The 25050-nt window shown below is 41.6% G+C and overlaps 1 protein-coding gene across 1 annotated transcript in view; it reads left to right on the top strand.

Moving 5' to 3' along the window:
- Positions 1 to 20668, top strand: part of GTPBP4 (GTP binding protein 4) — a 26106-nt gene extending 5438 nt beyond the window's left edge. Inside the window, exons 5-17 of the mRNA XM_006758153.2 lie at positions 1206 to 1306; positions 2697 to 2789; positions 3432 to 3623; positions 5814 to 5879; positions 8788 to 8877; positions 9706 to 9816; positions 12167 to 12244; positions 12577 to 12628; positions 13156 to 13256; positions 14800 to 14997; positions 15955 to 16020; positions 18823 to 18966; positions 19976 to 20668. Of these exons, the coding sequence (XP_006758216.1) occupies positions 1206 to 1306; positions 2697 to 2789; positions 3432 to 3623; positions 5814 to 5879; positions 8788 to 8877; positions 9706 to 9816; positions 12167 to 12244; positions 12577 to 12628; positions 13156 to 13256; positions 14800 to 14997; positions 15955 to 16020; positions 18823 to 18966; positions 19976 to 20128 (1445 nt within the window). The 3' untranslated portion in view covers positions 20129 to 20668. The remainder of the gene's footprint in view (positions 1 to 1205; positions 1307 to 2696; positions 2790 to 3431; positions 3624 to 5813; positions 5880 to 8787; positions 8878 to 9705; positions 9817 to 12166; positions 12245 to 12576; positions 12629 to 13155; positions 13257 to 14799; positions 14998 to 15954; positions 16021 to 18822; positions 18967 to 19975) is intronic.
- Positions 20669 to 25050: the final 4382 nt, after the last annotated feature.

Here is a 25050-nt window from a genome sequence, read left to right as displayed (position 1 = left end):
CACACTTACAATACTTACAAGTTAATAGTACTCTTAAGAAAACTTATGTTTCTCATATTTAGTAGATTAGACATATACATTATAAATCCCAGGAATTACCAAAACTATGTAGGAAAATAAAATGATTCCTAGTTTGTGTTTGTTTGTTTGTTGGATTAGCAAAGGTGGAGATTTATTAAAGAACAAGTACAGACTCCCACAGGGGGAGGGGAAAAAATCTTACAGCACAGACTTCCAGGTGGGGAGGGGGAAAGTGTCCCCTGATTCCTAGTTTTATGTATTTTTTTAAATGCTTTTCTTTGTGACATGATAGCATCAAACTGCTACTTGTTTTGTTACCTGATAGTTTCATGTACTAGGACAACATCTGAATTAACATGGTATGGTTTTTATTAAAACAGTTCTTTCCTTTGTTACGTTCATATAATTTTCAGGTGGTTTTTTTTCCCCCTCTCCCAGCATCTAGCAAATAATTTGCGATAAGATTGCGGTACTTGGCTGCTTTAACCTTCAGGGTAGCCTAGTGGTGTCACTGGTGCTATGAGCACTGCAGACCAGGCCCCTGTGTAGTAGTCATTACCTGGAAGCAGCCCTCTGTATAGCCAAAATGATGGATCGCACACTCACTTCAAAAGCGCTTTTCCAAATATTTTTCAGTTAAGAGTCACCTGGACACTTAGACGGTTTTTGGCCTCACCTTGAAACTGTTAGATAGGAATACCAAGCTGGTACAGCCTAGGAATGGGATTCTTGGAGCAGATAGATGGTCCTTTTTTCATTCGTTTGTATTTTGTTTTTTTGTTAATCTCCACCAGAGGATATTTTTCCATTGGTTTTTAGAGAGAGTGGAAAGGAGGAGGAGGAGAAGGAGGAGGAAGAGGAGGAGGAGAGAGAGAGAGGGAGAGAGAGAGAGAGAGAGACATTAATGGGTTGCCTAGTATACGAGCCCCGACCAGGGCCGGGGATCGAGCTTGCAACCTAGGTACATACCCTTGACCGGAATCAAATCCAGGCCCCTCAGTCTGCCAGCTGACACTCCACTGAGCCAAACCGGCTAGGGCTCATTTGTTTATTCTTCATCATATTACAAATGTTGGAATGATGTTAATATATCACAATATTGGAGTATAAGTGAAACAGATCTTAAACTGAGTTACTTAATTTTTCTTGTGAAATTAAGCACATTTAATTTGAACTTCTCACAGTGCGTCAGCACCTGTCTCGTCTGCCAAGTATTGATCCAAACACGAGGACCCTGCTTCTGTGTGGGTACCCGAATGTCGGCAAGTCCAGCTTCATCAATAAGGTTGGTTTGTCTCTGATAATTACTCAGGATACTGAGGACCTGAGGCCAAGGGTCTGCCATGTTCTGACTGTATGGGATGTAGGGCGGCTAATTAGTCCTTGAGTTGGTACTGCCCTGGGTTCAAAACATTGTGTCCTTGAAGGGAGGATTGAATTTGTCTGATCCTAGATATATATATTGCTGTTACATAAAAAATTTTTGATTCTTGTGTGCTTCTTACAAATTTTTAAGAGATTTGAGATGTTACAGTACATTTTTGTTAACATACAAGAGCCTCTCACAGGACATGATTGTCTTGGGATGTTCTGGGAATAGTGGTGCCAGGGGGCCTGCTGTTCACTGTGGCAGGCTGCACTTGCTGAATGGGACTTCACTCTCTGAAAGTATTTCTCGGGTACTGTCCCCTTAGTTGCCATGTCAGCTTTCACATAAACTATTTGGTCCATGTAATGGGGAGTACTGAGTCATTCTTATTTGAGTGAGTTTATTATTTGAGGCTCAAGGGCACTATTTATGTAAGTAACTTGGTGCTTCAGGGTAATTACTTGACTTTGAGGGACCTGAGCAGAGCAGCAACAGCTATTAAAATGTCATTTCATTAACAGCTCATATACCAGTAAACAATTGTTACATGCATATACATCCATGTGGCTGTTTGTTTCCAAGAATACCTTTGCCTTTAAGATCTATGGATTTTGTCCGCAAGTTGTGCTGACATAGTGACAAGCCGTTTCTCTTCAGTGTCCTAGCTATGTCTCCAACACTCGAAGACCACTTCTGTGGGGCAAAGACAGAACCACTTAAATAATTAAAATTAAACAATAGCCTTGACCAGTTTGGCTCGGTTGGAACGTTGTCTTGTACAATAAAAGGTGGCGGGTTTGAGTCCCGATTATGGCACATACCAGGTTGAGGGTTCTCTCCCCTCTCCCCCTCTGAGATCAATTAAAATATATTTGTTTTAATTAGTAAAAAAAAATTTTAGTTTCTCAGTTGCGCTTGACTACATTTCAAGAGTTCATGGACAGTGTGTGGCTAGCAGGCCCCAAATGGACTTCACAGATGTAGAATGTTTTTTTCATTAAAGAAAGTTGTTCTGGGCATGGCAGGGGCTGGGGCAGGCAAGGAAAAGCTGGTGGGTGTCCTCCTCCGACTGGGCCTGCCTCGCCTCCCTTATCCTTGATTCAGGCTCTTCTCTCTGCCATGGACGGTGATGAGGAAGTGGAGACCGTCACCTGTTGAAGCACAGTAGCTCTTGTCCTCAGCAGTTAACCATGGAAGTCTCACTTGAGCTTTTTTCCTCTTACTGTAACAGTCTTGATAACATATCTGGGGGACTTTTACACTGTGTGAGAGGAAATAAAGTGTAGAACACTGTGATTGGTTTCAGGTGACAAGAGCAGATGTGGATGTCCAGCCTTACGCATTTACCACCAAATCTCTGTTTGTTGGACACATGGATTATAAGTATCTGCGCTGGCAGGTAAGAGCTCTTATCTTTAAATGGAACAGATGTCCTGGTGGTTTTGTTAATGGAATGACTTTGATCCCTACAGCACAGGGGATCAAAGTGTCTTATTATTTAGTGCACTTTTTAGAGTGGGGAGAATGAGGAGGTGAAAGTAGACTCTTCGGGTTGCCAGGAGTGCCCTCATGAAGAAAACTCTGAGCTTTGGGATTGCTTAAGAGCAGTTCTCATTTCTCTACCAGGAGGCTTCTGCATTATGTTAACAGCGGTGCTGCTGAGGAAAGTCTTGTTGCTATTTCTGACCCTGTTGTTAGAAATGGCATTTACTAATTTAAAAGCATGAAGCCATGTATTTCCACAGTTGAATTTGACTTTATCAATGATGAAGTAGTTCCTCGCACATGGGCATGTTAGCCAGTTATTCCAGTTCTGTTTCATGATGTCACTAATAGTAGAGAGGCATTCTCTCAAGGTCATTGCTAGTTCCTGAATGAGCTGTGGAGGTCCCTCCATCCCTGTTTCCCCTTACGGCTTTATTTTATCATGCTCAGCTGGGAGACCTATGTTTTATTAACTAGTCTTGTCAGTGACCTCTGGGATGTGCTGGACAGCAAGTTTGTGAGCAGTGTGCTTTGGAGTGACAAGTGTGACTGTTAGGTTGTAGATACCCCAGGGATTTTGGACCACCCTTTGGAGGATCGGAACACTATTGAAATGCAGGCCATCACCGCACTGGCCCATCTGCGTGCTGCGGTGCTGTATGTGATGGACTTGTCTGAGCAGTGTGGGCACGGGCTGCAGGCGCAGCTGGAGCTCTTCCAGAACATCAGACCTCTCTTTGTCAACAAGGTGAGTGGGTATTTGGATATTTTCTAGTTTGCATGATCAATAAGAGAACACAACAGAAAATACAGTCTCCAAAGTGATGTTTGTCTTGGAATTACCCAATTTAGGTTGGAGAGGTTGTTCACATTTAACTAGATCACTCTAATGTGTACTCTGTAGGTGTACTTATGAGCTTAAGACAGTAACCTAGTTCCCATTCATCTTGGGTATTCTTGAGTAATGAAAAGTATTTCAGCCTGTAAAGCTAATGCATTCATTAAGTGCTACAAACTTGATCAATAAAAAACCCTCTAGCTTTGATTTATGTTCATCATAAACAGTTAAAAGGTAAGGACATCCTCCATCTAAACCTATTTTTCAAAAGGTTTGGAAGCAAAAGGTCCAATGTGATTTAAAAAATTAGAATGTATCATTTCTAGCATCTTAGGTAGGTAGTTTTATCAGGCTCACTAAAGTCTGACATATTCATTATTTTGATGTCAGTTGTCCACATTCATACAGCTGAATGTAAATTTCTTGAAGACTTCAATCTGAACCTTGTATTTTCCACAGTGCCCTGCTAAGGATTCTTTGGGGTCCATAGCAGATTCACTATAACACCTGATACTCTGTCCTCAGTAGCCTGATTCAGTAACAGTAAATGCACACCTAACTTGATTTTTGTTCTTTCCTGCCAACCCAGGGTTGCCAGATTTAGTAAATAAAATACATGATACCAATCAAATTTGAATTTCAGATAAATAACAAATTCTTCAGTATAATTATGTCCCAAATATTGCATGTGACATATGTATAGTAAAAAAATAAAACTAAAAAACTCAGTCCTGGCCAGTGTGGGTTGGTGGTTAGAGCACTGGCCCATGTACCAAAAGGTGACGGGTTCAATTTCTGGTCATGGGCACGTATCTGGGTTGCAGGTTTGATCTCTGGCCCCAGTCGGGGTGTGTACTGGAGGCAACCCATTGATGTGTCTCTCACATCCATGTTTCTCTTCCCAATCCCTCCCTCCCTCTCTCTCTAAAAATCAGTGGGAAAAATATCCTCAGGTGAGGACCAACAACAAATTTCATTGTTTACCTGAAATTCAAATTTAACTAGGCATTCTTTATTTTTATTTGGTGACCTTATCAGTCATTCTCCTACAAACTTGCCAGGTATTTCCTGTAGCCCCCAGTTTGTCAGACACATCTACTTAACAGTGGACATGATTATAGCTTTGTCAAGGATCCCCATCACTAATGTTCTAAGTATCATGGAGGAAGGGACACTCTCATTAGGTGTGTGTGACTGGAGGTGCAGGATTTGCTGAGATGCTGTAACCTCCACTGCAGTTCCAGAAATCAGGAGAGCAGTTCTTCATGGATAGGAACCCAGGGGTTTCACATCTTCACTACTTTTAAACCTGAGAGGAAGGAGCTGCATAGCTGATATCTTTAAAATACCCTCTGATTAACTTAGGCTTAAAAGATACTTTAGCATTTTTCCAGAAATGCCTGTATTTCCACAAATAAATAGTGTTTGAGGTGCCAAATAGTGTTGTCAAAGTCACCAGACTGGAAAGCAGACCTGGCGATACCGTTTTGTTTTCATGAGATCCACATTTATGCTTACAGCACATTTATGGATAAAAATTCAACATATAATAGTTAAGAAACATGTGCTTCCAGTAAAAGTTTTTTTTTAACCTGTTAGCTACATTTATGTGTGAATAAAGGAAAATGATTACTAAAAATAAAGTAGTTGAGCATTTGTACAAAATATTTTATGAGGCACTCATTATGTTGCTGCTATTAAACCATTGTGTACTATATAAGTTCTAAATGATTTAATCGTTCTTGTGGGATGAAGGTTTATTTAAAATGTTACAGAAATCCTATAGATAAATATTTGTAAAGCAGCTATTGCCATTGTACCAGTATTAAAAATTTATTCTACCTTGCATCATTTATAATTTTTATGACAGATTGTATATTGTACCCATTTGAGAATCCTGTAAATGGATTCAATAAACTGTTGCTAAGCATATGCTCCCAATGTTTATTTTGAGACTGACAACCAGAGAATATAAACTACCAAGGGGCGTCTGGTTATGTTTTTAAATAAAGAACAAATAAACAAGGTGGTATGACCAGTACCACATTAATGACCTGCAGTATGAAGGTGGTGATCATCTTATTTCTCTTTTCGTTGTAGCCTCTTATAGTTGTAGCAAACAAATGTGATGTGAAGAGAATAGCTGAGCTTCCAGAAGAGGACCAGGTAAGTCAACTTTATGTTTTCAGTATTTCTTACCCATTCTAAATCTCATCTCAGATTGCCAGAGTTTAGAAAGAATTTAGCAATGCTGGTCTGGCTTTTGGTTTTACAGTTGAGATAGTATCCTTGGTAGTTCAGTCAACATGACATTATATAAACCTCTTAGTGGTAACTAAACCTGAAATTTCCTGATGGCTGCTCTGTTAGAGGCTGTGGAAGCAAGCATCCATGTGTGCCAGCGGTTGATACGTTTAACCTCTGGAAGATTTGCTTACATAGGAAGGGACTGTTCTACACCAGGGCCTTAAAGGGAATGTAGCTCAGGCCTCGGCAGCAGGTGCACAGGAGCAGCACTTTGCAGAGTAAGTTTCTAGGTAGCGGGAGTTTCATAGTGTTGCCTATGTGTCTGCTGCATGGAGTCTGTGATGAAGTGAGTTTGGAAACTGAGTGAATGAAGGAAAATGAGCATCTGACACTATAGGACCAGAATCTGTAGTGTCTGCTGAAGTTTTCCAAGAGACAGCATGTGAGCCTTGGTTTGTCAAACTGGTTGAACCCTGTAGCCCTCTTCAGTAGCATCTTTCAGTTCAGGCGCTGTGAGAAGCTTTGCACTAATACAGTGGTTCTCAGGTTGTGCCCGTGACCATTAGCCAACGTCACTTTCCTGTGGTAATCTGTTCTGAATGCAAGGCCTCTGAAGTCAGAATCGGGTGGGGACACCCAGCAGGCGTGGGCTTGAATGGCCCCCTGGTGATGGGTGCACACTTGAGGTTTGGGAGCTACTGCAGTAGAATGATGCCTGCACCTGGCCACATGCCCTGGAGCATGCTCCATTGAGTGGGTCTCGAGGAAGGGGCATGCTGCTCTCTTCCCAGTGCCCCTGGTGTCATGTGGACATTTCATGCTTGGTGAGAATTAGAGTTTTTCAAACAGCCATGCTGGTTTCTTTAGGGAACTGTGATAATATTCTTTAAATTGCTAATTATATATAAATACGCCACCAGATAATTCACTTATTTTTAAAAAGGCCCACATACCGCCCTAACTGGTTTGGCTCAGTGGATAGAGCGTTGGCCTGCGGACTGAAGGGTCCCAGGTTTGATTCCGGTCAAGGGCATGTACCTTGGTTGCGGGCACATCTCCAGTAGGGGGTGTGCAGGAGGCAACTGATCAATGTTTCTCTCTCATTGATGTTTCTAACTCTCTATCCCTCTCCCTTCTTCTCTGTAAAACTTTAGATGCATTAATTTTATCCTGTAAACATTGATTGGCACCCTAGCCAGTTTGGCTTAGTGGAAGGAGCATCAGCCTGTGGACTGAAGAGTTCCAGGTTCATTTCCAGTCAAGGGTATGTACCTGGGTTGCGGGCACATCCCCAGTGGGAGGTGTGCAGGAGGCAGCTGAGCAATGTTTCTCTCTCATCGATGTTTCCGACTCTCTATCTCTCTCCCTTGTAAAAAAATCAATAAAATATATTTTAAAAAAATAAAATAAAAAATAAAAAGGCCCACATACCTACTGAATAATCTCAGTTTTCTGTCTAAAAGCACTAGAGGGCAGAGAAGTAGAGAAAGTTGGGGATACCAGGAAGGTTGGGATGCTCAGGCTCTGATGTTACACACACTTGAGTTCAGCCTCACCACGTAGCAGCCCTGGCAGGTGAGGTCACCAGCAGTGACACCATTGGTTTTATACCAGGGTATGGTTGGGAAGATTTAGTGAAATCGAGAAGTAGGTGACAGCGGGCACTATTGCGATGGTAACTGTCTGGATAACACTCTCTTGTAGCCTGTATTCATCGGTGCTCTGACTCAGCAGCAGCAGGGTAGGTTACTGTGTGATAGACGCTGTCTCCACATACTTAGGCGGATGCAGAGTGTCTTACTCGGGTCACATGCTAGTTAGTAGTGAGGCTGGCTCTCTGACCCTGGTATTCCTCAGGACACTGCTCTTTGCAGTAGGAAAGCAGGTCTTATTCACACGAAACTAACTATTGCTGGATTGGTCGACTGTGTCTGCATGAAATTGTGTATGGGGGAAGGGCACACAAATGAGGTCCTTTCACTTAAAGCCTTAGTGATTTATAAGGAGCTAGATGCATAAACATTTTTGTGTTGTTTTCTAAGGAATTTTCTTAGGCTGTGGGGGTTAAATATTTTTACTAAAAATAGCTTTGAGCCCCAGCTGGGTGGTTCGTTTGGTTGGAGCATCGTACACCAAAAAAAGGTTGCAGGTTAGATTCCCAGTCAGGGCATATATCTAGGTGTGTATGGGAGACAACTAGTCGATGTTTATCTCTATCATATGTATATACATATATATATATTTCAGAGAGGAAGGGGGAGGAAGAGATAGATAGAAACATCAATGATGAGAGGGAATCATTGGCTGCCTTCTGCATGCCGGGGACCGAGCCCATAACCCAAGCATGTGCCCTTGACCGGAATCGAACCTGGGACCCTTCAGTCCGTAGACCAATGCTCTATCCACTGAGCCACACCGGCTAGGGCTGTTTATATCTTATTTCTCTCTTCCTCGCTCTCTAGAATAATCAACATATTCTCTGGTGAGGATTTCTTTTTAAAAGCTTTGAAAACATTCTAAAAAAATCTCTATCTTGATCTTGCCAAGTTTGTTTTTGGAAGGTAAGATCTCACAGAATATTCTAGAAAGCCTTTGGTTTGCTTGCTGTAGTCTGGTTTGATCCTCCTAGTAATTTGTATTTTCTTAATTACAGAATAACAGAGGGAAAAATAAATAACTGTTTTGGGGGAGATGTCCTTCAAAAGAGTTAGAACAAACCACAGATGTTGTGCTAAGCAACATTTATAACACCCAGTTGAGGAACAGTAAGATTTGTTCATAGGGACTTGGAAATAACATCTCTCTCATTTTTCCTTTATATTCCCAGAAAATATTTACAGATTTGCAGGCTGAAGGATTTCCTGTGATAGAGACCAGCACCCTGACGGAGGAAGGGGTTATCAAAGTGAAAACAGAGGTCAGTGCTTCCTCGTAGGCAGGGGCCGAGCACTTTACTGTCTTTCTCTTGTTTGAGAAAAGTCAGTCGTGAGGAAGGAATTTTCTTTCCAGGTGAGTGCTTGTGGCTTAGGCAGGAGGCATGAGTGCAGGCGCCCTGGCTGAAGCCCTGGTCCCACCCACCCCAATGAAAGGGAGGCTTTGGGCGATGCTTTCACTCCCGGCTCGGGGAGTTTTAACTTTGTCCACTGTTGCTGTTTCTCTCAACCTGCCAATATTTCCATGGGAGCTGGATGGAAAAGTACTTCCATGGAACCTGTTCAGAAGTAAAGGAAAAAATAGTAAAAGTGGGACCAGCTGAAGGAAGTACTTTTTGTTAAATTTCACATGATTCTAACATTCTTATTTTGTTATTTTTACCTGAAATAAAAAGGGCAACTCTAATACTGTTGATTTTATTCAGGCTCAGTTGCTCTAGTTAGAGTCCTGAGGTGGGATGTGGATCAAGTTAGGGAGCTGTCTGGTTAGCGTGGAGTCGCTGGTAGTGGAAGAAGGGCCCAGAAAGGGCTGTGGGGTTACTCGGGCCAGCTGTGTGGTTGTGCTGCCTCCGGGTTCTGACTCAGATTGGGCCTGAGCTGGAAAGGGAGAAAGAGGCAGCCTCCATCCTGGAGAGTAGGGTCTACCCCAGGGGAGGTACTGGACCTTGATGTGGTTCTGGGGACTTAGCCACTAGATGTCACTACCGAGCAGAACACCTTGGAACATACATAATCTCTGGTTGCTGGTTCCTCCCTGGAGGCTGCTGCAGGATGCTTTGTGACTTTTGGGCCTTGTTTTCACACTTTCTTAGGCTTGTGACAGGCTCTTGGCTCATCGCGTTGAAACCAAAATGAAAGGAAATAAAGTCAATGAGGTGCTGAACAGATTGCATTTGGCTATGCCAAACAAAAGAGATGATAAGGTAAGGTTGCTCTTCCAGAGACACTCTGAGATGGAATTATGGTGTGACTGACACAGCGGACATGCCACGTGCTTCATCCAGGGGCCACATTTGCAGTTGCACATATGTGCATAAATGGATGTCATGAGCGGGCTTGAGCTCTCACTCAGGCTAAATCCTGCCACATATTTTTAAAAAGGCAAAAATTGAGTGTGAGGTGCCAAATTAAAACCTGCTTCTCATTCCACCAGGCCTATTAATGTTAACTCTGTCTTGTTAATCTTTCCAGAAATATTTTTGGTATAAAAGTGTATTTTTAAAAAAAATTTTAAACACAAATTTTGTGTTCTTTAAGTTTTCATTTAATTGCTAGTAGGCAGTGCTCAAGTGCACATCTTTACACACAGTGTTGTTGTTTTTTAATTTTCAAATCTATCTGTAGAGATTTTAAGGTGTGGCATTGAAAATATTGTCCTACAAAATGCCTTACGTGTGTATATTGTGCTGATGGTTCCTTGCACTTTTGGTGTTGACATCTGTTAGTCTAGTGCAGTGGTCGGCAAACTCATTAGTCAACAGAGCCAAATGTCAACAGTACAACGATTGAAATTTCTTTTGAGAGCCAAATTTTTTAAACTTAAACTATATAGGTAGGTACATTGTTAGTAACTTAATTAGGGTACTCCTAAACTGGCCTTTGCTAAAAACGCCCTCAATGTGATTGAGGTACGTTCGCTGAGGTTGACCCCTTCCAACTCTCCCATCCACACTCGTCTTGTATACTTGTTTCATCTATCTTTTGTCACCCGCGCACGATTTGCGGATGCAACTAACACTAACTACTGCACAGTGAGACTGCTGACTGACGGGCTCACTCAACTCGTGCATGAATCGCGCGTGCCTCCTCCGCGCTGCGTCTCCCGTGGCCCAACCAACCGAGGACACCCCCCACTTCTAATACCACTTCTTCAAAATAGACTCGCCCAGGCCAAAAACTGACTTCTGAGCATGGGCCACGAAGTTTCAATCGCACTGTACCTGCGTGCCGCACGTGGTATTTTGTGGCAGAGCCACACTCGGGGCCAAAGAGCCGCATGTGGCTCGCGAGCCACGGTTTGCCAACCACTGGTCTAGTGGATTACAACTGGTTAAAGATATGGCTGCTAACTGGGTGAACAGTGACCTGACTATGTCATGTATACCAGTATCAAATTATGATGGTGTATACCTGAAACACATGTAATCTTACATACAATTTTTTAAGAGATGGTTCCATTATGATATATTTCTTTAATGATTAGTGCAGGTGAGCAGCATTTTTGATGGGCTGCTTGGCCTTTTCAGTTCTTCAGGTCATTTACGTTTTACTCATTGATTTGTAATTTTTATATTAAGGTAATTAGACTGGTATATATTTTTTTAATTTTTTAAATTACCATTAACATTTAGTATTATGTGGTATTAGTTTCGGGTGTACAGCTTCATGGTTAGACAGTTATATAGTTTAAAAGGGTTTTGTACAATAAAACTTTGTGGGGGTGGTTTTCATTTTGTCATTGGAGGATTTTTTTAAATATATTTTTATTGATTTCAGAGAGAGGAAGGGAGAGGGAGAGAAAGAAACATCAATGATGAAAAAATAATTGATGGCTGCCTCTTGCATGCCCCCTACTGGGAATCGAGCCCACAACCCCGAGCATAGGCCCTGACCAGAAATCGAACCCTGACCTGGTTCATGGTTTAATGCTCAATGACTGAGCCACACATGTAGGCTGGAGGATTTCCTTTTTAATCTCAGAGAAAGTACACATATTTATGCTATTAGCCTATATTAATATTTTCTCTGTGGTTGCTTGGTTTGGTGTCATGCATATCAATGCCCACCACCCATTCCAAAAATAGTTCTTATTCTATACTTTGATGGTTTAATTTTTTTGAATTTTACCTGTTTTGAATAAAAGTCTTCACTTAGTTTTGAATTTATTTTGTTAGGAAGCAGGTGGAGGTAGTTATCCAGCTCTACTTTTCAGCTAGCTAGTCATTTATCTCATGTTTATATCTAAATTCCTTTTGTTCATGATGTGCTTTATTTCTCATGTTGCTTCCTTTGTTTATAATTGTTCTTGGTAACCTTAGTGTTTATTTTTTCTAAATAAACTTTAGAATCAGCTCTTAGTCCTTCTGGCTAACATGCCCACACTGGCCCTGCACCCGCCCCTCTCCCCATGATTCATCTGTTGGTTTTTAATTGGCCTGGGTGTGGTTTTATATATTTTTTCAGATGGAGAATTTACTCTTAGATTTTCATTTGTGTGTTTCTTTCCCATTCAGCAAGGTGTCTACATAAATATTTCCCATAATATCTTTTTAGGAGAGACCCCCTTTCATCCCAGAAGGAGTGGTGGCACGCCGGAAGAGAATGGAGATTGAGGAGGCTCGAAGGAAGAGGGTAGGTCACTGTCGACCTTACTGGGTTTACTTGTGAGGGTGGGCAGAAAGGCTTTGCAATGAGGGGTGGAGACTTAGAGTATGAACAGGCCAATAACACCATGATACTCTGTGAGAACATGGCTGTGAAACCCTGCACAGGTTCCCACCCTCATGTATGTGGCACAAAAGCTATCCTACTGGATGTAGGAGCTGAGTGCCAGGTGTGGAAAGGGTTAGTCCTTAGGCTGGAGAGGAGGTTATTTCACAGGAACAAGGAGGAGGGGCTCAGCTATTCTGGACCTGAAGGGTCAAATAGAACTGATCATAATTGTGTGTTTTTTTAAATTGCAGGAACGAGATATTGAACTGGAACTGGGAGATGATTATATTTTGGATCTTCAAAGTAAGGACCTGCATGTACTAGTTATTTTAAAATGCTAGTTTCATGTAAAGTGTTTCAGGAAAGTGTGAAAGGGCTTTAATGAGCACAAATCTTCCAACATTTCGTTAATTTCTTAAAAATGAAAGGTTGCATGCTGGCAGGGCTCTGAGATTTCTTCCTTTCTGGTAGTTTTCTGTCATTTAAGGATGACAGATTATTTTTTGTAACTTTTATAGCAAGTAAATGTGGAGCCAGGTTGATATTGTCGGTTATCTGTTATTCATGCCTTTTTCCTTTGAGTATATCATACTTGTTTTATTTGTGTTTTCCTTTATGGTCATTTCATCCTGAGGTACTGATAGACCTTGGGAAATGTTTGGGGGTGAATCTTTAATAAGCAGGTGGCTTTGCTTACATAGTGTCGAATACAAACACTGTTATCTTTAGATAGGGGAATGGCTTACGTAAGTTATAACTTACTTTGGGCGCATGGTACTTGAAGATATTACAAATTACTGTAAATATAATTTATTTATTTATATTTTTAGAGTATTGGGACATAATGAATTCATCTGAAAAATATGATAAGATACCTGAGATCTGGGAAGGCCATAATGTAGCTGATTACATTGATCCTGACATCATGCAGGTTTGTGTCACTTGTTAAATTACATGGTTTTTATTCCTTTTTAATACAACTACAAGAAGATACAAACACAACTTTTAGCTGGTCTCATGGTGTAATGGTCTATGACTCGAGCACAACTTTGGGCTCACCTGCCTCTGTTGCCATCATCCCTTCTACACCCACGAGCCTCCCTATCCCCAGTCACCCACAGCTTGCTCCTACCGAGTCCTGGAGACTCCAGCGCTCTGCCCATTTGCAGGGCCATTCATCCTCTTCCCGCTGAGGCCTTTTCCCTTCTCGGCTCCTGCTCTACTTCCCTTGGCCCATCATAGCAGGTAGCCTGCCTTTGTGAAGAATGTAGAGCCGCCGTGGGTGTGAGTGCCCAGTGCTTCTCGTTGGCAGGTACTTTTGGGTGCAGCACCCCTGGTTCTCAGACCTGGTTCCTTGTCTTCTCCAGAGTTTTGCTCCATCACCAGTATCTGCCTCCTGTTTCATTCCCCTCCCTGTTTGCTTTTTCTTAGCGCATGAGTGCCTGCAAATTTCTGTCATCTTTAAAAAGCAAAAGTCCTGTGTCCTCCTTTAGTTGCTATCCTTCTTTTGTCAGGCTTTTTGAAAAATAAAGCTTTATCAATATTTGCCATCTACATTTCCCCACTTTCTTCTCCTCAGTTCCCTTAATTAATGGTGCCCTTAATTTATACTTTCAGTCTTCAGATATCAAGGGATTGAACCCTAACATAAGCCCCCTTCACACTTTCTGTTTTTTCTACTTCTAAATAGTCCTGTTCTCTGTTGTCTGATGTTCATCCTTGCTGCCTTGGCTTTAACTAGTCTGTTTTCCTAGCTCTTCCCTTCACATTCTGTTGTCCACACTTACACTCACGAGAAGCCATGTTGCTCTCCTCTAAACTCTTCCATTGTGCCTCTTGCCTTCATCTCATTGCACAGCACCCAGTGTCCTCAGTGTGGATTCTGGGTGGCCTGTGATTAGTCTGGCCATGCCATTCTAGTCTCTGCCCCCACACTGTCCATAAATAGTGATGTAGGCACATCTGACTGCTGGATTCCTGTGAGTTTACTTACTTGGTTATGATATACCTACATGCATTTAAAAATTTTAACAGTACAGCCTGTGAGGTTGTGTTTGGGGATGGCAGTAAGATGGATAAATGGACACAGTAGTAAAAGATCAGTGCAGACTAATGATTTAAATTCTTCAAGAATGGAGGTTCTTCCATGTGCCTGCAGAGAGAGAGGGGATTGAGGGAGGTGCTGTCTGTCTGCACATTTTTAACCTTGCTGTGTACACTCATTGTTTTTAAAGGAGAAGAAGATCTGGCACCGAGCAATTAATATGTTGTCAGCTCAGCATTTGTGTAGTCTTCATTTTTTCCCCGTAATCTTTGCTAGTAGGTCAGCTCTGACATGTGTATGAGGCCCACATGAGACAACCCTGGCATCCATTGCACACTGAAAGGCTTAGAGGAAACCTAATTCCCATAGAAAGGTTCCTACACTTAATTGAGTTTTTCAATGTTGATTGTGTTTATGACCTTTTTTAAAGAAATTGGAAGAATTAGAAAAAGAAGAAGAGCTAAGAACAGCTGCTGGAGAGTATGACAGTGAATCAGAAAGTGAAGATGAAGAAATGGTGGAAATCCGACAGCTGGCAAAAGAAATCAGAGAAAAAAGGAAGTTGAAAATTCTGCAGTCCAAAGAGAAGGACACACAGGGACCCAGAATGCCACGAACTGCTAAGAAGGCAAGTTTTGTGTCCCCTCAAGGAGGTGTGACCCATTTCTTTCCATGCTGGATTCTCATATATTCATTGCTAGATAACACATTCTCACCTGTGTGAAGTAATAATATGCTTTTTTTGTTGGTATGTATTGACTTTCAAGGTTAGTTGAGTCTTGATTTTTTATTTCTGATTATTATGCCTTTCTTGGTGATTTTCAAAGTTCATAAGATCATAATTTAGTCAGGACTCTTTTGCAATTTACAGAAACCTAACCCAATCTATCATAAATCTGAGGGCGATTTACTGGCTCCTGTGACCTGTTAGTTCAAGCTCGAGTGGGTCAGTAAGGTTGGGGTTCTTTCCAGCTCTCAGCTCTATCTCTGTAGGCATCTTTCTCTACTGTTCTCATCAGGGTGGCAGGTGAGGTTAGATCCTCTGGTCGCCCCCAAACTGCAGGGCATGATAGAAAAGGTGGAGGCAGCTCCCCAAAGAAAGAAGAAGATGTGTAGGGCAGTTAAAGTTTAGTGGGACAGGAAGGAAGTTACAACAGTGCACACACCTCATGGGTATTCCTGTGCTTGACACTGTTTTCATGTGATAGCAAGTGAGTGGTTCTTGGCAGACACAGACATCACTGTATCCACCAGTGGTGCTGCAGGGACACTGGCTGGGGGGGTGTCACATGACCTGCCTTAATGACCTCATATGCACACAGGAGTCCCCTGCAGAATTGTGCAGAATCCAGGGATAAAGTGTACACTGTTCTACACATGGCAAGTGCCCAGGAAATGTTAGTTTTCATGGGATTTAATGAGCTGTCTACAAACATCAGCATGAGCCCAAGTGAAAGATACATAATTCGTAAAAGAGGTGGATCACAGATCGTTATAAAAGTCACATTTTCTCCTGAATTTTTTTTTTTTAACATTTCATCAAACTGGTTTTGCTTAAAAGAAATATACTTTCCCCTCTTTTCAGATTCAGCGGAAAGTCTTGGAGAATGAGATGCGCAGTCTTGGTGTTGACATGGATGATAACGACAACGTGAGTGTGCCGAGGTGGTCTCAGATACTTCATAGTTGGTTACAGCTTTGTACTCTAAAACCAGGGACTCAGAAACCTGTAGGGTCACAGAGTTCACTAGACAAGAAATTAGATCTCCTCACCATGGACGTGTCTGATCCTTGTCCTGAATACTGTCTCAGATCTCTGCTGTTCTTGCTTTGGAGGAGTCGTGTCTACATAGGGAGCTGGACTGAGCCTTTCACAGAGAGGCCCTGGAGTCTCAAAGGATGAGAACAATTAACTTACTTGTGTCTTCTGTTAAGCTTGTATCTCTTGTTTTGACAATAAAATTTATTACTACTTTGAAAAGAAAAGAAATTAGAACCTGCAGATTTTCTGTTGAGGAGCTTCACTAGCCTGGCAGTTTGGTTGGAAGTGGTTGGTTGAGGACAGATAGTTTAGTCACACTATATTGTCTATTCCCTTTGGGGGAACAGGTTGGGCATTTGGCTCATCCTGTTGGTACAGGATGGTGTTGCCAGAGTCAGTTCTTGCTGTTCCCATTTGAGAAGATTTAGGAAGAAGACTTGCCCATGCCATCCTCCTCAATTAGAACTCATCCTTGTGGGTGGGAGGTTTCCCTGGATGTCATTCTGGGGTCCAGTTTAGTTAATGTCAGGTGTGCGCAGCCGCCCTAGAGGCTTTTTATTTACCTTTTTTTCTTTTATTAATATTTTATGATATTTGTGTATTCATTTTAAAGATTTGGAAAGTTCCTAAAACTAGAAAGAAAACAATTACTTGTGGTTACAGTGCACAAAAATGAACTAGGCTACCATGTGGTGCATGTCTTTTTATTCAGTGTTTATGCAGAGAGTTTTGATATTTCTGTTTCTTTCTTTGAAATCTGTTTATACCCACGTGCTGCATCTGTATTTCATTGTGCAACAGGCACTTTCTTTTAGAGTAATACTCTTTTCATTTTTAAGCCTTTTTGATTGCTTGCAGTTTAAAAATGCATTTGCTCTTGCCTTAAAGAATGTAAGCTGGTGTGTAAAAAATGCACAATAAAAACAAGATTTATGTCAGTGAAAAATATATATATAAATTGGCAATGTTAGAATAAAACAATGTTGTCCGTACTACACAGTTTTTTTACTGGAACTTTAATTTTGTTTACTAAAGTCTTTACCTGGTGCTTTGATTAGCTTCAGTTATCAAATAACCATGAGGTACTATTGAGTCTCTCAATGGGAGGGAAACTTAGGCTGCAAATCATCCAAAGCTGTGTTCTGAAATCTTAACGACTAGAGGGCATTTCAGGTACCTATTAGAATTCCAGTGTTTTTTCCTTAGTGAGTTATCCCGGCATATATGCATCTTTGTATAAGAGAACTTTTCCATATTCTGGATTATTTTCTCAAAACACATTCCCAGAAGTGGAATAATGAAATCAAAGGGTAGTGTTTGTTGAAGTTCCTTTCCAAAAGGGTTTGACTGATTTGGATTTTCATCAGCAATGAGTGAGAACACCTGCTCATATGGAGTTGTAGTTTAATATGCAGATGTAGCTTCTGACTTTTGGGGGCTTATTAATTGTTGGACTTACTGCTTGCCTGCCTTTAGAGGGAGATGAGTGATCCTTCGATCCAGATAAGTGGGGGCTAAAGAACAGCCTGTCGGTGGCCATCTGCATGGCTTTGCTGAACCCCAAGGCTGAGCTTTCTGAGGTTCATCACAGTGTTGACAGACTTAACCCACAATGGAGGAATAAAGAAGTTAAAACTCTATGTCTAAGATTCAAATTGTGCCGAAACCGGTTTGGCTCAGTGGATGGAGTGTCGGCCTGTGGACTGAGGGGTCCCGGGTTCAATTCCGGTCAGGGGCATGTGCCTGGGTTGCGGGCGCATCCCCAGTGGGAGATGTGTGGGAGGCAGCTGGTCGATGTTTCTCTCTCATCGATGTTTCTGACTCTCTATCTCTCTCCCTTTCTCTCTGTAAAATAAAAAAAATAAATAAGATTCAAATTGTGATGCTGAGCTAATGATCTAGGTCAGTGATTGGCAAACTGCGGCTCGGCAAACCCCAGCTCACGAGCCACATGCGGCTCTTTGGCCCCTTCAGTGCGGCTCTTCCATAAAATACCAGGTCTTCCACAAAATACCGCGTCTTCCACAAAATACTGGCTTCTGCGCATGGGCCACGAAGTTGCATTCGCACTGTACGTACACACCCGCATGTGGTATTTTGTGGAAGAGCCACACTGAAGGGGCCAAAGAGCCACATGTGGCTCGCGAGCCGTGGTTTACCCACCACAGATCTAGGTTAACCCTACCAGACCTGAGGCCCTGAACCTAACTGTCCCCTGTACCTGGGCTCCTGAGCATTAAAGAGGAAAAACCAACATGATACAGAAAAATGTTAGTTACATGCAAACAAGTGGTTAGAATAAGATGGAACTTAGAGACATTGTAGAAAATAGGTCTAGGCAAAGTACCGAAAATTAGGTAGAGCAGTATCGCGGCAGATTCGGAAATTACCGAAAAATCGGTACAGCGGTCTGGTTAGGGTTGAGGGAAAACATTGCTGGATGGGCAACTCTAATTTTTTTAATGGAGTAAAATTAGCTTTGTAACCATCCAGTGTTAAATGGAAAAGAATATTTGATAAATAATTAACGTGAAATTAACTTTGTGTATTTTAAAGATCCCTTTTTAGCTTATTCGGTAATGGCTTTGGTAAAAGCTCCTGAGTGCCCTCTCCCCTTGGAGTGATTTCATGTTTGTCACTAAGCCTGAAAGCCAGGCTAGGATCCTGAAGTGTGTTCTTTGTGCTTTTCAGGCCCATTATGCAGCCCAAACCAGAAGGTCTCGGAGTGTCACTAGGAAAAGGAAGCGGGAAGACTCTGTCCCGCCCACATCTCTTGCCCGGAGTCGCAGTTGTTCTCGAACTCCACGTGATGTGTCTGGTCTTCGGGATGTCAAGGTTAGTCTCTGTCATGTGCAATTAATAACACGATGGCCTCTGCTTTTGGCTACCTGAACGTTCAGGGTAAACCCTCCCCATCCCTCAGCTGTCCTTCGGAGCAGGAAAGGGCACATGCCCGGGTTGCAGGCTTGATCCCCAGTGGGGGGCGTGCAGGAGGCAGCCTATCAATGATTCTCTCTCATCATTGACGTTTCTCTCTCTCCTTCTCCTTTCCTCTCTAAAATCAATAAAAATATATATATTTTTTAAAAATGGGTTGCCCACAGAACACCATTCTCTTGTGGTGAACAGAAGTATGATGTCATGGGGCACCAGGTGGTCTGAGCCTAGGCCCCAGCCGTTTCAGGGTGTTCTAGGAAATGGCCCTGCTGAGCCCCTAGAGGCCTGGGGCCTCACCCACAGTGAGTCATGCTGGGAACCAACCGAGCTTTTTGGTCGGTCTTTTGGGAAATACACTTTGGATGTACATTGTCTCTTGCTGAAACTTGATTTTATTAAATACACCCCAGAATTGTTAGTTTCAGCATTTTGAAAACTCAGGTAAAGTAGAAAGTCTGTATAAATGGGCAAGCAGTCGACTTCATGGAAATCTGAGGTTTCCATTCCACCATGCCACCTCCATCTAGAAATCTGATTTTAATATCAGTCTTGCCACTTGTTTGTCGAGTGTGAATAGTACAATTTCATGGGTCCTAATCTGAGTTTCTTTGTCCAAGAGGGAGTTAGAATAGATGCACTCTAATCTTCCACGCTAAATATATTTGCTCCTTGTAGGTACAAAACTTGTCTGGCTGTAATTTTCCTCCTGCCTTCACATGCAGGTGTTGGTTGAGTTCCTGCAGATACTGCAGTGGGTTCAAAATAGCATTGAGTGAGGCTTACCTGGGTTTTCCAGTACTGAGCACACCTGCATTATAAAGACAGACTGTTAACAGGTCATGAAAATGCACATGGATATTTGGTCTTCAGTAAGTACCGCATGTGTTTTATGTTTTCTCCTCTTTAGATGGTGAAGAAAGCCAAGACTATGATGAAGAATGCTCAGAAGAAGATGAATCGCTTGGGGAAGAAAGGGGAGGCAGACAGGCACGTGTTTGATATGAAGCCCAAGCACTTACTCTCTGGGAAGAGGAAAGCCGGTAAAAAGGACAGGAGATAGTGTCCTAAGCTGAGCAGTTTGGCGGGACTGGTGTTTGTTTCTGGTTTGGTACGGTACGGTCTCACAGAATTGGAGTCACTATCTGTAAACTGGAAATAACAATGAAATAACTAAAGCACCTGTTTTCCTCAAAATTATAGTTAACCCTTAACAATACAGGTGTGAAAAATGTTTATCACTGCCTAATATTGCGAATACTTTGAGGAGACTGGTTTCTGCTTTTAATGGGCTTTTGATTGCATCAGATTTGCAGAACTGGGAAGATTTATTGGTGTGACTGTTATTTTTTATGAAGAAAAGTCTCATTCTCTTCAGCAAGATGGAACTTTGGTTTGGTTCCCTGCATATAAATAGTCCGTCCTTGCTAAGGAAACCTCTCCACTTGTGGCAATGGGCAGAAGGCTGCCAGTCCTGCTTTGCAGATACAGGTTGAGGGTTTGTCAGATGCCAGCACTAAATTATTTTCTAGTCTTTATGTACAATGTACCATTGTAATCTGTCTTCATTATTTTATCCAAAATAAACTTCTTTTAGTTTTGATTATTTTGTTCATGTTTTTTTTTTAAGCAAAATATTTTTTTGTGGAGTAAAGAGCAATTAAATGTAGGCATGTCCTGTTTCAGTAGTTCTTGACTGAAAATCACATTTTAATTAAAACATAAAACACCCCAGTATTACCACAAAAGCACCTCCTGGGGAGGGATCTGTTTTCAGTTTTTTTGCTTAGTATAGAGTGTCTGCCTGTGAACTGAAGGGTCCCAGGTTTGATTCTGGTCAAGGGCACATGCCAGGGTTGTAGGCTCGATCCCCAGTAGGGGGTGTGCAGGAAGTGGCTAGTCAATGGTTCTCATTATTGTTTCTATCTCTCCCTCTCCCTTCCTCTCTGAAATCAATAAAAATATATTTTAAATATATTTTTAAAAATAAGAGATAGAGAGAGACTCATCCTCCAGTGATAGGGAAGATGGTCGAGTAGGAAGCACCAGGAATTTCTTTGTTCTAGATTATAGTGGCACCAGCAGAACTTGTCTGATGTAACTAACTTAGAAGTCTGGAGTCTCTCGGATGCCTAATCTCTTTTAGGGCAAGTCTTGGCCAGTAGGTCAGTTAATTTTGGTCAGTTTTAGCCTTTACGGGTTAGTATTTTCATACCACCCAGTCCCAGCCCTGTTTTTGTGTGTGGAGTGGGTTGCCTAGGACTTTGTCCTCCACACGTTGGGATTCTATGTTTTGATTGCTGCTTGCTGCTCTGATAGCAGAGGTTGACATTCATTCTTGCAGTTCCCATAAGCTGAATTGGATTCAGGAAATTTAAAGGCTCAGTGCCTTTTATTCCCCCCCCCTTTTTTTTTCAGGGGACCAGAGATTTAAGAATTAAGATTTTAAAGACCAACTTCGTGTTCAGGGGCATTTAGAAAGCACCCATGCCCAAGGAAAGACACATACTTAGAACTGAGAAGATGTTAAGTTTTTTTTATTTATTTTTTATCCTCACCCGAGGACATGTTTATTGATTTTATTTTTTGTTTGTTTTGTGTTTATTGACTTTAGAGGGGGAGAAAAACATTGATGTGAGGGAGAAAAATCCATAGGTTGCCTCCCACATGCTCCCGGACAGATCAAGCCTGCCACTCAGGCATGTGCCCTGACCAGGAATCCAATCCACAACCTTGTAATGTATGGGTGATGCTCCAATCAACTGAGCCACCCAGCTAGGGCACAATCTTAATTTTTTACCTCATGCTGGCACAGATATCCTACAATAAAAAACAAAAACCAAAAATTCAGCCACTCAGGTAAAGGGAGATGATCTGATTTATAGAATTAGCACATTATATGAGTCAAATACCCAGGTTTGGTTTTGTTTTAAATTATTATTTATTGATTTTAGAGAGAGGAAGGGAGAGAGACATCAATTTGCTATTCCACTATTTATCATTCATTGGTTGCTTGTATGTGCCCTGACCGGGGATCAAACCCACAACCTTGGTGTGTCGGGACAAAGCTCTAACTAACTGAACTACCTGGCCAGGGCCCCCAGTTTTCAACAACAACAACAAAAACAAGAAGGCATACAAATAAAGAGGAAAGTATGGCCAAAACAGAAATGATCCCTTACTAGACAAAGAATTTAAAAGCTACCTTCTTGCCGAAACCGGTTTGGCTCAGTGGATGGAGCGTCGGCCTGCGGACTGAAAGGTCCCAGGTTCGATTCTGGTCAAGGGCATGTACCTGGGTTGCGGGCACATCCCCAGTGGGGGATGTGCAGGAGGCAGCTGATCGATGTTTGTCTCTCATCGATGTTTCTGACTCTCTATCTCTCTCCCTTCCTCTCTGTAAAAAATCAATAAAATATATTTAAAAAAAAAAGCTACCTTCTTATTTAAACTTACTGGGTGACAATAGTTAATAAAATTATGTAAGTTTCAAGTATACAATTCTATAATACATCACCTGTATATTTCATTGTGTGTTTTACCACCCAAAGTCAAACATTCCATTATCATGTATTTGACTCCCTATGCTATCTTCCACTCCCCTTTTCCTCAGATAATCACCATACTATTGTCTGTATGAATTTGGGGTTTTGTTTGTTCATTTTTTGCTTTCAGTTTTATATTCCACATGAGTGAAATAAGGTTCTTGACTGACTTAATTTAGCATGATATTCTCAAGATCCATCCATGTTGTTCCAATTGCAGTATTTCATCCTTTGGTTGAGTAGTATTCCATCTTATATATATAAAAGGCTAATATGCAGTGTCCCCTCAGGATTTTGACCAGGAGAATGGAAGTTCAATCACTTGCTATGACGTACACTGACCACCAGGGGGGGTGGCACAGAACATGGCGGGTGACCAGCGGTGGTGGTGGATCGCTGAGGGAGTGAGGAAAGGAGGCGGCACGGAAGCGGGGAACCTGATCGGCCCTGATTGCCAGCCAGGCCTAGGGACCCTACCTGTGCACTGAGCTTCTAGTTGTATATATGTACGACTTCTTTATCCAATCATGTATTGAAGGACACTTCATTGTTTCCATGTTTAGCCACCATGAATAATGCTGCAGTGAAAAGAGGGGTACATATATCTTTATGAATCAATGTTTTCAAGTTTTTTGGCCAGATACCCAGAAGAAGGGTTGCTGGATAATATGGTAACTCTATTCTTAATTTTTTGAGGAACCTCCATACTGTTTTAGAGTGGCTGTACCAGCCTACATTCCCACCAGCAGTGAATGAGAGTTCCTCTTTCTCCAGAATCTCTCCAACACTTACTACTTGTCTTGCTTATAAGAGCCATTCTGACAGGTGTGAGGTGTTACCTCATTTTTTTTGTTTTTTTTTAAGTGAAGTGTCATTCGCTTCAGCTGAGTTATTTTTTGTTTGTTTGTTTTTTTATTGATTTCAGAGAGGAAGAGGGAGAGAGAAATAGAAACATCCATGATGAGAGAGAATCATGGATCAGTTGTCTCCTGCAAGTCCCCTACTGGGGATCAAGCCCACAACCCAGGCATGTGCCCTTGACCGGAATCGAACCTGGAACTTTTCAGTTCACAGGCTGATGCTCTAGCCACTGAGAAAAACCGGCTGGGGCCATTTTAGTTTTGATTTGCATTTCATAATAGCTAGTGAAGTTGAGCATCTTTTCATACACCTGTTGGCCATTTGTATGTCTTTTTGGGATACTAAGTGGTCAAGTTTTTTGCTCCTTTTCTATTTGGATTTTTGTTGTTTAGTTGTACTAATTCTTTATATATTTTGAATAATAACCCCTTATCAGCAGTGTTGTTTGCAAATTTCACCTTCCATTCAGTTGATTGCCTTTTTGTTTTGTTGGTGGTTTCTTCTGCTGTCCATAAGCTTTGATGTAGTCGTGTTTATTTATTTTTGCCTTTACTTCCCTTGCCTTTAAGATCAAACTCATAAAATCTTCTCTAAGGCCAAGATTCAGTGTTTTCTTCTATGCGATTTTGTCTCAATTCTTATATTTAGGTCTTTGATATGTTTTGAGTTAATTTTTTTTTTTTAATGTGGAACGCTTCACAAATTTGCGTGTCATCCTTGCGCAGGAGCCATGCTAATCTTCTCTGTATCGTTCCAGTTTTAGTATTTGTGCTGCCGAAGCAAGCACTGAGTTAATTTTTGTACAAGGGAACAAACTAAAACCCAGTTTCATGCTTTTGCATGTGGCTTTCCAATTTTCCCGGCACTATTAATTGAAGAGGCTTTCTTTTCTCTATTGTATGTTTTGGGCTCCTTTGTCAAAAATTATTTGCCCATATACATGTGTTTATTTCTGGACTCTCATTTCTTTTCCATTGGCCTGTGTGTCTGTTTTTCTGCAAATACCATGCAAAAAATTATCTTAAAGATGCTGAAAGAGCTAAAGGAAGACATGGATGTGGGAAAAACAGTGTGAACATAATAGAAATGTCAATAAAGAGAAAACAAAGGTACCAAAAAAATACTGGAGGTGGAAACTACAGACAGCAAAAAAAAAAAAAAGGAGATAAATGAGACTAGGTCAAATTTCTTTACATCAAAAGAAATAGACTGAAAAGACAACTTAAAGAATGGAGAAAATATTTGCAAATACCTGTAAGAGATGAATATCCAGAATATAAAAGGAATTCCTACAACTCAACTACAACAACACTTTTTTAAAAAATGGCCCTGGCCAGTGTTTCTCAGCTACAGAGAAGAGACTAGTGGTTGCCAGAGGTGAGGGCTGGAGTGTGGGCAAGATGAGTGACAGAAGTCAAAAGGTATAAATAAACTCCCCATGTAAGATAACTAAGTCATGGGAATGTAATATATAGCACTAGAGGCCTGGTGCACAAAAATTTGTGCACTGGGGGGAAGGGGGGTCCCTCAGACCGGCCTGTGCCCTCTTGCAGTCTGGGGCACCTCGGGAGATAACGAC

Source organism: Myotis davidii, unplaced genomic scaffold, assembly GCF_000327345.1.
Source record: "Myotis davidii unplaced genomic scaffold, ASM32734v1 scaffold194, whole genome shotgun sequence".
Classification (NCBI taxonomy): Eukaryota; Metazoa; Chordata; class Mammalia; order Chiroptera; family Vespertilionidae; genus Myotis; species Myotis davidii.
Note: the sequence above shows the minus strand (reverse complement) of the source record. Positions and strands in the feature narration are given on the sequence as shown.